Genomic DNA, 12673 nt, shown 5'->3' on the forward strand with positions numbered 1-12673 from the left:
TTCAGATGTTCAAGGAACTTGTTAGTTTCCCGAATTGTGTACATTTATAAAATGTGTTGCTCATTAAGCTACCTCAAAACCCCACGAGGTGGAAGACAGGCTTTATTTTTTCCGGCAACATCTCAGTGCAGGACTCTCTGAGGAGGCACGCGGCAATCGGTTATTCCTGCAGTGGGTCGAGCTCGAAATACTGCAATTTAAAGAAGTAAGTGAGAGAGCGGTGCTGCAATGCAGCCACTGACTATGTGCGTGTGATTAATTAATTCCATTAGACAGCACGCGATCGGCAGCTGCCACAGTCAGTGGGTGCCGGTCGTGTACAAAACTCAATGTAACTCAGAAGTTTTGTAGTGTCCTGGCATGGCTGCATGTTCCACTGTTGCTAATTTATTTAGTATATATTTGCAATGTTTGAAACAGTGCTTTTGTCTGCCTAATTGGGATGAAAGGTGAAGTGGGCCTCTTTCAATTGCAAACGTAAGAGTGAAAAAGGAAATGCGTTGCTGGTGTGGCAATGATGTTAAAAACCTTCACTATGTAAATAGGCTTAATATTACTCTCCTCCACGACTGAAAATGTGCCACTGTGTATTTACACACAGTAGCGCAGCTAGAGCCAAATTTCGGGGGTCGGGGGGCAGGCTTTGAGGGGGCTAAGAATTTGTTGGGGGAGGGGGAAAGGCGGGGGGGGGGGGCGGCTGATTGTTCCAGAAATAGGCAGAGTGGAGCAGCAGGGGCTCGAGGAAGGGGTGAGAAACAACAATGCCTCATTAAGAAGCAAATGGTCATTTAAAGACCTGTGAAGTACTGTGTGTGTGCCAGGGAAGCTGTCTCACCTTGGCTGCCACACACGACTGTAAGACTTTCCCTAATCACTAGGTTTCCCATGCCCTCGGGGAGGCCCATCCCGAGCACCCTTCCTGTGTTCCTCGCCCCTGCCATTCTGCTTCGCAGGCGCAGACCCGATCAGGCTGCACTCAGGTCCCTGTGTTGCCTGTCACATGCCTAGAATTGCCAGCAGCTGCCCTGGAAGCCTCCTGGCCGTTTGCCTTCTGCTAAAAAATATAATAACTGGAGAAGCAGAGACTCGGGGTTGAGTCTGAGGGTATGTGTCTGCCGAGGCGTGCCAACTGATGCCTGCACAATGCTCACCTGTCATCCTGCTACTGCCTCCTGCTACCCCCACAGGGCTATGAAAGTTTTTTTTTAAATTTTAATGCATGCAGCATGTTTTTCAAAAGAATCGGCATTCTGTGATCTGGTGACCTTAGATTTCTCTCTCAGAATCTGGGAAGGAGCTCAGTGCAAGGGCAATTTCCACCGGCTCGAAGGAGAAGTCTGAAACTCAGAATGCCTACTGCCTCTTTAAATGTAGAGCAGAAAGCAAACATAAAGGATTACTTGTCACACCGGAACCATTACTGCTCACCATTCCCTTGCAACCTCAATGTGCAGAAGCATTTAGTTTATCCTAGCAGGCGTGTACTAGTTTAGCATGCACAGTGGAACCTGTGGGGCACATAAAGACGGGGACCCTCAGCAAAGATGGAGCACATCTTGACTCGCATTTGGGGGCCCACGGACACTACTTATCACTGTACTCAGAAGGTACATGGAGCTCGCCAGCTTCCAGGGAACAGCACAGTTATTCACAGCAAAGCAGATCAGTGTTCCATTTCCTAACTGTTATCTCTCTAATTCAACTGAGCTGTCTAACGCATGTCTGGCTATATTTACTTGCTGCAATAGCCAAGTCAAGTGCCTCACATTTGCATTTCCCCTTCCCTTTCTGCTTTTGGTCACCTCTCTCTCCTCCAATCTCACTGATACCCCTTCTATTTTTATCTCTTTACCTCTCTCCTCATTTTGTTTACCTCCTCCTCTCTCTCCCCTCTCCCAACTCCCATTGTCTCCCTCCTTCTCGGTCTCTCCTCCTTCAGTTTTTTTTCTTCTTCCTTCTCTTTTTCCTTCTCATCCCTTTACCCCCTCGATGGTACAATGCAATGAAACACACAGACTGTAACTTCCAACTTGCTGAGTGACCAATTGACTCTCATTTAAAACCAGCATTTGTAATGCAATAGGTCTCGCATGTACTTGAGTTTGAGCTATTGACATTGCAACTAACGATGCCTTGTATTTTTGTATTCGTTTTTAAAACATAAATAAAAGGCTTTGTCATTTACAACACAAATAGCTTACACTTGCATAAATGCTAGACCTATTGCATTGCAAATGCTTGTTAAATCTGAGCTGCGGACTCAACGGACAATGGAAAGTATTTCATGACTGTGTTAAGCTTCTGAAATGTAGAGCAGTATACAATTTCTGAAGAAAAATGGAAAAAGCAATAAAAGCAAAGTGTTCCATAAACACCGGTAAAACACTATTTCAGTTACTTTTTATGGCGCGAAAATGAGTAACCACTGAAAAGCACTGTTTTTTTGAGGTATTGAAATCACTGGAAAACACTGAAAAAACACCACCAGAATTTCCTAAGAATAGAAACTGAAAACAGGAAAGCCTAGGCATACATGAAGTGAATGTGGGGGTCCGTTGCGGCCTCGGGGACCACAACCTCCCCGGGCCTACAATGTAGATGGTAGGGGGGCCCGCGGCCCCGCTCCAGGAGCCCTCCATGGCCCTGGGGACCACCACCCCCTAGGGCCAGCTCCAGGAATGTCCTGGGGTGCCACCCCCGGGACATTGCAGTTTTCTATGGCATGACGGGAACAGTGCTCATGCCATTCCATAGCAAACTCTGCTTCGCTTCATGGAAGCGAGGGCAGAAAAGATGCTCTCGCTGCCATCAAGCAAAGCAGAATTGCTTTTGGGCAGAAGGAACTGCATATTAGGGATGGGGTCCCCAGGGCCGAAAATGACCACCTCTCAGTAATCCAGCTGTATGGGGCTTACTGGTGGCTAGGAAGCGCCTTTGCAGAGTGGTGGACAAAGGGGGCATGGCCTGCTATCCTCACTCGGCAATCCTGCTGTGGGACTTAATGCAGGTAATAGGAGGGGTAGTTGATGTCCTTGGGGGTCCAACTACCCCTCCTGTTACCTCCAGTAAGCCCCACACCGTGGGATTGCTAAGAGGTCTTCGGAGGCCACGCCCCCCCCCCTTTCTCCACCACTCTGCAAAGGCTCCTCCTGGTACACTACTGGTTGGGGGATGAAGTCCACTTTACTTCTGAGGAGCCATGGGCGCCACAATGCCCTCCTGGTAGCTCCTGTAAGTCCTATGCAGCGGAATTCCAGAGTTGTGGTTGAAGGCCCAGCCCCCTTTGTCCACCACTCTGCAAATGCGACTTCAGGTTAAAAAACCTTAGTAATTTACTGAAAAAAACACAGGTTTCTGGGACATTATCTTTCGAATTTAGCATTTAAAAAAACCTTAGAAATTTTCTGAAAAAAACAACCGGTTTCAAAGAGGTAATAGTTGGAAATTAGCATTTAAAAAAACCTTAGAAATTCACTGAAAAAAACACAGGTTTTAGGGACGTTTTAGTTAGGATTTAACATGTAAAAAACCTTAGGTATTCTCTGAAAAAACCACATGGTTACAGGAACAATATAGTTAGGCTGACATTTCACTCGTACAAAGCCAGAGAAATTCAGCCATTAGTTAGCTGAGCTAACTATAACTCGGGCGCCCGCAATGCACTGCTGATGACGTCACATATTACATCACTCATGACTTGGTCAGTGACCTCACTCATGACATCTCAAATTACATCACTGATGACATCATTAACATAATCTCTGATGCATGTACTCTCACCCCAATATAACCTTTCATATACCCAATCCACATTACAGACTACCATTCTTCAACCATTGACATACCAGTACGTACCTACCCACTCACGGATTCATAATCATCTACTCACTCACCCATACAGGCACTCATACAGCCAGTCACTCACCAATACTGCCGCTGATCTATCCACTCATACACCCATAGAGCTACTTGCACACCTACTCACTCACCCAATCACACAGTCCCTTACATACCCATAAGAAAAAAAAACACACACACTCGCTCTCTCGCTCTCTCTCTCGCTCCTCATACAGATACTAAGAAATACTTACTTTCCTGTACAGTCGCTGACACAAGCACACACTCACCCATACAACCACTCTCACAATCACTCACTCACACTACACTTATATACTTCAAAACTGACATATACTGCCTTTCACATATGCAGTTACTCACCCATATACCACTGAGACATCCATTCACTCACCGGCACAGCCATACGCACACTCACTCACCCACCTATACAGTCCCTCAGACGCACTCATGAACCCATACACCCAGTGATTGACCCACTCATACATATAAGCAGGTAGTCTCACACCCCCCTCACCCACCCACCCACCCACACAGACACTCAGGAACCCATACAGGTACTCAGACAACTAATCAATAACCCATATACTCTTGTACTCGCCAACCCATGGAGCCACTTACACACCAACTGACAGACTGATACATACATTCGTTCACCCATACATTTACTAAGACACATTTAATCACTCACTTATACAGTCAGTCACACAGCCATTAAATCACCCATACACTCATTCTTCAATACACCTATATATATATATATATATATATATATATATATATATATATATATATATCGTGGCTCCAAATCGCTTCCGTTAAGAAAACGTTACACGCACTCCAGGGGTAAGCGGCAAAGATTTATTTAGCCCACAAACAAGTGTAACAGTCGCGTTTCGGACAAAAGTCCTTCGTCAATGTTTACATTCTTGACCGCCTGACAACATTATATATACGTCATCCAGATGCATCTGGCAACGGACCAATGCGAAAATGCATGCGAATATAGCGGCCATTTTGAAGGAGGTTTGGTAATACATATTTTACAATACCTCCCATATCTTCTCATATAAGCTATAAGAGCCGCTATTGCCGGTGCATGTTTGTAATATTGCCGTGTATCGGCATGTCACCGGCATTTTACACACGCATCATCGATTGGCCCGTTGTGTGATGCAGTTGACAAATGAGCACACACAGGTGATTCAGCATATATATGCAACAGTCACAGACCTAAATGGCTACGGATATTAGAGAGCATGGTCAAAGTACATTCTTCTGTGCATAATGCCCTGTGAACTGAATTTGTGACGGCTCAGCTGTTCTTAAAACTGACGGACCAGGATTTCTTTCCTGGAGCTCAAAGAAGGGCTGTCATTGATCCCTTAATGTTTGCGAGACACACAAACCACTGGAGGTAACAAATATGGTGTGTTTAATCACCACAAGTACCATGCTGCACTGGAATAAAACTGTTGAAAAGGAGGCACACCGGAGGCCGATAAAAATGAGGAATGCAGCAGAGAACTGTGTGGATGCTGAAAATGAGGTGCACCAGCAAACTGCCTCTGACAAAGGAGCACAATTGCTCTGAAACGCATCAGGCAGCGGGATAGAAATAATCAGAAAAGCAACCCTGTTCTCTTTGAAATAAAGGATTTGTTAATCACGAGCAAGAGGAGTGCGTCTTCATATGCAGGGCATTTTTGGTGAATATGAATAATATATATATATACTAGCAGCCCGTCCCGACTTTGTCCGGGAGCAATTAGGCTTCAGGGCCCCGCACACTCCGACGTTGTCCGTGGGTCCCCCGGAGCCTTCCTCCATATATTGCAGTATTATACCTCTATGTTTACTTTGTACGCTTTTGTAACCTGCACATGTCACTTTTTCCTCCTATACCTCTATGTTTACTTTCTACGCTTTTGTAACCTGCACACGTACATTTTTCCTCCTGTAATGCACCATTTGGCTCACTCTTGTAATGCTCCGTTTGCTTCCTCTTGCTACCTGCACACGTCACTTTTTCCTCCTATACCTCTGTTTACTTTCTACGCTTTTGTAACCTGCACACGTAACTTTTTCCTCCTGTAAGGCACCGTTTTGCTCACTTTTGTAATGCTCCGTTTGCTTCCGCTTGCTCACGATTGTCATTTTTGCTTCATTTTTCCGCCGCTCACCACTCCTAACTAAATAAATAAATAACCTACCTCATCCGCTGCTCACCGCTCCTCCCCGCCTGTCCGCCGCTCCTAACCGCCTGTCCGCAGCTCCTCACCGCCTGTACGCCGCTCCTCCGTGCGCCATGTCCGCCGGTCCTCCTCGCGCTCCTTGACGGCGCTCCTCCCCGCACGCACACACGTCGCTGCCGGCGCTTCTTCCAAGGGACTACTTTTTTTTCCGGTACATTTTTTAAATAACGTATATTTATTAAGTTTATATAGCCTATGTCCATCTGCACACCCTGACGATTACAACGATGTATCGTGTGTGTGGATTGGCGCTGTGGTTCCCGAGTTTACCCATGGCTGGCGCTTCTTCCAAGGGACTACATTTTTTTTCGGTACATTTTTTAAATACCGTATATTTATTACGTTTATATAGCCTATGTCCATCTGCACACCCTGACGATTACAACGATGTATCGGGTGTGTGGATTGGTGCTGTGGTTCCCGAGTTTACCCGCCTCAAATGTTCAAAGTTCTTCCTTTATAATAGTAGTATAGATATCGCTCCTCGTCCCTTTCAAAGAGACAAAGCACTCTCGGGGGGGGAAAAGTCGTAGGTTTCATTTAGACTTTCAAACGCACCAGACGCATTTCGGCATACACCTTCCTCTGTGGTACAGGGGTATGTCGGACGCAGCCATCTTCTATACATATACATGTGATCACTTTAAAAATTTCATAAACACTAACAAAGGACAAATACCTTTACGCTTCACTCATTTACTGGGGGACCGACTCTGCAGGGCGGGCTCTTGTGGCAGTAATGGAGATCCTGTCGATGCAATACCTCACAGAAAACAACAGAGCCCAACTCCGAATTATGGACAAGCTGACTTTATTCGTATTCAGGCGCTGCAGCACAAGTCACACTCATAATATTCCTTACGCGTTTCAGCAAGTCTCTGCCTTGTTCACCGGTGAGTGTATCTTATAGTTCCAAGTGGTCATGTGCCCATAGCCATTTGACTATAGGACCCAGCATGCACCAAGAAGGTCTTCTTTCACCTGCACTGAAATGCATTCCTTTCAGCTAAATAGCGTTTATTAGTTCCAATGTCACGAAATTAAAATCCTCTTTGAAAGTGCAAACTTTACATTTCTGCTGCAAAGTGCTTAAGGTTGAGCTGCAGTGCTTCATTCATGTGCTTGTATATATTTACAGATATATATATTTTACATATACAGTTTGTTCCTTTATAGGTGGACGACTGAATTTGAATTGTGTGCCAAGTTCACAAAGATATGATTGTATTATATTTATTATTAACACATTTTAAGAATAACAAAAATATCCTGCGCTGTTTTCACATTCCTTGTGTGGTTCCTCGTTCTAAAAGTAACAAACAATACAAAACTTGAATTGAAAAAAAAATCTTGGTCACTGATGTAATTAATTCCTCACTTGTCCTTGCAAGTGGTTGGCCACGCACGCCATTGCTATAGCCATCCTGAATTAATCTTACATGTATATTATTTAAAGTTTTATTTTGACACAACGGTTCTATGCTAGATCGTATCGAGTCTCCTTCAAACTCAGGAGCTGACTAATAACTTGCATCAGGACCTCATTCAAGTTTTAAGGTGTTTGGGTGTCCGCATTAAGGCATTTGTAATGATGTTTGTAATTACAGTAGTTACTGTACTGAAAAACGTCCTCAAAACTGTTGTTTGTGGCATAAGCTGATGATTGGCCACTTGAAGGATTGATAAACTTGCCCCAGGACCGGTCCTGCCCATCACTATTCTGGAATGTAAAAATAAAATAAAATAATTTGTCTTGAAACTGAGAAGTAGACTAACCTCTTCCTGAAGCATCCTCTAGAAAATGCAGTTGATTGTCCTGCTCATTTGAATGCTGCAGCTAGATTAATTATGTGTGCCTCCTGTGATGTCAGTTAACAGACAATTTCCTACTCATGAAATATGAAATTCATATTGAATGTCAGTTTCTTCTGTACTGCTTACCTCCTGAATTTTTTCCATGATTTGACCTACAAGGCTACATGTCGTAGATGTAATACTTTGAGGATCGATTGGCCAATTTTGAGGAAAATGTTGACATGAGAAAAAAGCAATAATATTCATGATAAGAGCATGCCTATTCATGTTTTCTATGCAAAAAGAACAATTGATGGTCAGAAAGCAGAATGTCATACATTCACCCAGTACAGAGATCTGGGCCTAAATCCATCGCTTTTTGGCTCACCATGCCTTTCGAGTTTGGGTCCAGCCATATGCAAATCAGTCTTGACCCTGCGCCCAGTGGGAACAGTCCAGCCCGAACTGCCAGGCCAGGTCCTCTCTGAACTGGAAACAAGTATCCTACGACTGGTTTCGGGCTCTCAGCCCTCATCAGTTAGGATAGCTTGACTCAAGTGGCATGGAGAGCACGGGACCCAGGTCTGGGCATACCTGTCCCCCTTGGAGTGACAAAGGCAAAAAGAACAGTTGATGGACAGAATGCAGAACAATGTCACACATTCACCCCAGTACAGAAATCTGGGCCTAAATCCCTCCTTTTTTTGCTCGCCATGCCAGTTTGGACCCAGCCATATGCAAATCAGTCTTGATCCTTTCCCCACAACCGGTACAGACATTCTCTGTAAGCAGGATCACATTTTAAGGAGATTTAGAGTTACACGGTTACATATGCTGCTCCTGTGTTAAAAGATGTTTCCTCTTCTTTATTGCAGGCACCTCATTTACTGCAAATGCGAGCTGGAGTGAAAATGGGAGATGCGCCTCTGCAGGACAGTATACTTATTGACGGTCTCAATGATGCTTTCTTTAAGTACCACATGGGAATTACAGGTAAGTGATGAGCTTTTTACAGCTGCTGTCAAGAAACTTAGGAAAAATATGTGTGAATGAGCAGTAGGTACTGTACTTAGAAATGGGAAGGGAACATACTAATCAACATGCGAGGGTCTTACTGTGTCCAAAGGTATTCGTGATCTAGCTGAGATGTTAGTATTTAACTTTTTAAGACACATATTTGATGGATAATAACAGATAATAAATGACAAAAAATGGTTAGATTAATGCCTGAATTAATCTCTGCCACTTGTAATTACTCAGGTCACATTCCAGTCCATCTTCCTTTTGCCAGGTGTGCCGCTCTAGATTCCGACCAGTCCTAATCCAAATCAGTTTTGGTGCTGCTCCAGTAGGACCAGTCTACCCTGTACCGCCAGCTCAGTCCACTCTAGAAAGAAACACAAGCAATCCCAGATTGGTTTTGGCCTAGTTCGGATTTATCAGTCAGGTGCAGCTTTAGCCCTATGGCACAGTGAGCACATGACTACTGTTGGTATATTATTAGATATGTGGGTTCAGCGAGAGGTTTTTGAAGTTTTCAGAAATTGATGGCGCTCAACAGTTTACGGTAATGTAGAGGAGAAACATATATTGGTTTGGAAATGTTTTAGTTTTGGTGCATCTTGGTCAGAGGAAACCCACAACCTCTGAGAAGGAAAGAGTGGGCGGAGACCCCCTCTTTCGATTTGATCAAGCCAAGTCCAGAGCACACAAGAAAGGGTAAGATATTGTGAAGTTTATCACATGTTTTCAAACAAAAAGGATCAGATCGTCACCAGAACGTTTTTCACAAAGATTTTTATTTCTATTCACTTCTGGTGCTCCCATCAGAAGGAGATCTACCAGGGAAAATGGCCAACCGACACGTGTTTCGTCAACGGATATTTAACCGTGACTCTTCAGGGCTGATCTCTTGTGAGAAAACACGATATCGGAGGACCGGTGATGATTCCAACCCGGTCCAAGTCGGGTTAAGCAATAAAACAGACCGCGATGGCCGTTTTTCAGGAGGATAATCTTCGTAAGTCCAAGTACAAAGAGGGAGACGTGCGGGTAATGCAGTCTGTAGAAAAAAGCTATGGCTGTGTGCCAAAGCTGAGTCGGAGCGCGAAGTGGTCGCCGGTTACGGGAACATACTAATCAACATGCGAGGGTCTTACTGTGTCCAAAGGTATTCGTGATCTAGCTGAGATGTTAGTATTTAACTTTTTAAGACACATATTTGATGGATAATAACAGATATTAAGTGACAAAAAATGGTGAGATTAATGCCTGAATTAATCTCTGCCACTTGTAACTACTCAGGTCACATTCCAGTCCATCTTCCTTTTGCCAGGTGCGCCGCTCAAGAATCCGACCAGTCCTAATCCAAATCAGTTTTGGTGCTGCTCCAGTAAGACCAGTCTACCCTGTACCGCCAGCTCAGTCCACTCTAGTAAGAAACACAAGCAATCCCAGATTGGTTTTGGCCTAGTTCGGATTTATCAGTCAGGTGCAGCTTTAGGCACAGTGAGCACATGACTACTGTTAGAATATTATTAGATATGTCATAGCCGATGCCGCTATGTTTTGCAGTCAGAGTACAGTTCCATCATAAGTAACATTTAATCACCCTGGCCCTTGCTACTTTTCCCCATGAGAAATGCCAATCTTTGTATAAAGTTATGCAAATAGATTTTTATGATGTGCCACATAGACCAGTTAACCTTGTAACTGAAGCCTTGCGAAAAATATTTTGATTTCACTTAATTAAAAGTATTGTTTGCATCTGAAATTAGCGGCCTAGTATTGTCAAAATTGTCCAATTACAGGAAAGTTTGAACAGCATGGGCAGTGATCCCCTCTCATTTTTTATTTTTTTATAAACCCTGCCGCCAAAGGGGTGTTCAATAAAGATGTGAATAATGGACACAATGGCTTTGTTCCCTATTTCAAGTCATTATGCACTATGGATCACACTGTGCAGTGTTGGAAGTCCCAGTGTCGATCTTGCTTCTCCAAAATAAAGGTCTCCTTTGTCTTAATTGCAGTTGTTACTTCCTTACCTGTTTGCTTTTTAACTATTTTGTGGTCAAAATAAGGTCCTGTATACCTAAGTGTGAATGAATGAATGAAATAAAACTTATAAACACGCAACTTTGCCCGGAGGCATCAAGGCGCCTACGAAGAAAATGAAAAACGAAAAGGTGAAACCAAAGAGCTATGGGTAAGCTTTGCCAAAGAGCCATGTTTTCAGGGCCTTTCTGAAAGGTTGTATTGAGGATAGCATCCTAATTTCTAAGGGGACAGTATTCCACCATCTTGGAGCCAGATTGGAGAAGTCTCTGCCTCCCCATTTAGCTCTTCGCACTTGGGGAGCGGTGAGGAGCCACTTCGAGGAGGAACGAAGGTTCCTAGCAGGAACATAAGGAATCAGGAGATCTTTTACACCTCCGATCTCTTTCCTGTTTAAGGCGCCGAACACCAAGCAAAGCACTTTAAATGAGATCCTGGTATCAATAGGAAGCCAGTGCAGAGATTTCCTGGCGGCGGTGGCTGACGACCTTTTAGGAAGGTCCAGTACAAACTTCGCCGCTGCATTTTGCACCGATTGAAGACCTTGCAACAGTGAAAGTGATCTGCATTTTAGTTGATGACTACCATTGTAGCCTAGAGCACTGTATTCCCACTGGATAGGCCTTTAGCACTCATCCCGACCTCCCTTTCAGTTTCCTGTGTTTAGTGGTGTGAAAATAACAACTTAAATAGGTGCTTGTTTGCGTCTTGCCCCTGTAGTCACTGAAGCATCACTTTTGGAAACTGATGGGGTACATGGGGAACATCAGAAACTGACCTTGTGTACCAGGAGCCGTGAGGGGAACGGCGGCGCTGCAGAACGCGCCACAGACGCCGGGAGGCAGCGCGAACAGCGGACCACAATCCCCAGCAGCCCCTGGGGCGGGTGCACGCCAGTGACGAACGAGGAGCGCCCGGAGGCGCCTGTAAAAGGCTGACCCCCCGGGAGCCCAGCGGGGGAACATCAGAAACTGACCTTGTGTACCAGGAGCCGTGAGGGGAACGGCGGCGCTGCAGAACGCGCCACAGAAACGCCGGGAGGCAGCGCGACCAGCGCGAACAGCGGACCACAATCCCCAGCAGCCCCTGGGGCGGGTGCACGCCAGTGACGAACGAGGAGCGCCCGGAGGCGCCTGTAAAAGGCTGACCCCCCGGGAGCCCAGCGGGGGAACATCAGAAACTGACCTTGTGTACCAGGAGCCGTGAGGGGAACGGCGGCGCTGCAGAACGCGCCACAGAAACGCCGGGAGGCAGCGCGACCAGCGCGAACAGCGGACCACAATCCCCAGCAGCCCCTGGGGCGGGTGCACGCCAGTGACGAACGAGGAGCGCCCGGAGGCGCCTGTAAAAGGCTGACACCCCCTCTCGCACCGCGAGTCGCGCGCGGGAGAAGCCCGGGCAAAGGGCGGGCCCTCTGTGGCCCTCAGAGGCACGAGGAGGACGGGACGGGGCCAGCCCATTTCCATACAACTCGAAGGTACTGTTCATCGGTCCATTGGCCATTCCTCATTCAGGAACTGTGGGTACAGCAATCATTTTCGGGACTAACTGCCTGTTAATTATTATGTTTTGCTAGGTGTCATTGACATTTGTGTCTGTAGTCCCGTGTAGCAACCCAAACCCAAACCGCAGAATAAGGGTTAGCACCTGTCAGCATGTCCCCAAGAGGCACCCGCAGCAGAACTGCTGCCGCTGTGACTGGCCCCATTGACCTT

The 12673-nt window shown here is 45.6% G+C and overlaps 1 protein-coding gene across 1 annotated transcript in view; it reads left to right on the top strand.

Moving 5' to 3' along the window:
- Positions 1-12673, top strand: part of ACAT2 (acetyl-CoA acetyltransferase 2) — a 212302-nt gene that overhangs the window by 90832 nt on the left and 108797 nt on the right. The window contains exon 4 of the mRNA XM_086927156.1: positions 8780-8897. Coding sequence (XP_086783282.1) covers positions 8780-8897 — 118 coding nt within the window. The remainder of the gene's footprint in view (positions 1-8779; positions 8898-12673) is intronic.

The sequence above is a fragment of the Lissotriton vulgaris genome, chromosome 6, assembly GCF_964263255.1.
Source record: "Lissotriton vulgaris chromosome 6, aLisVul1.2, whole genome shotgun sequence".
Taxonomy (NCBI): Eukaryota; Metazoa; Chordata; class Amphibia; order Caudata; family Salamandridae; genus Lissotriton; species Lissotriton vulgaris.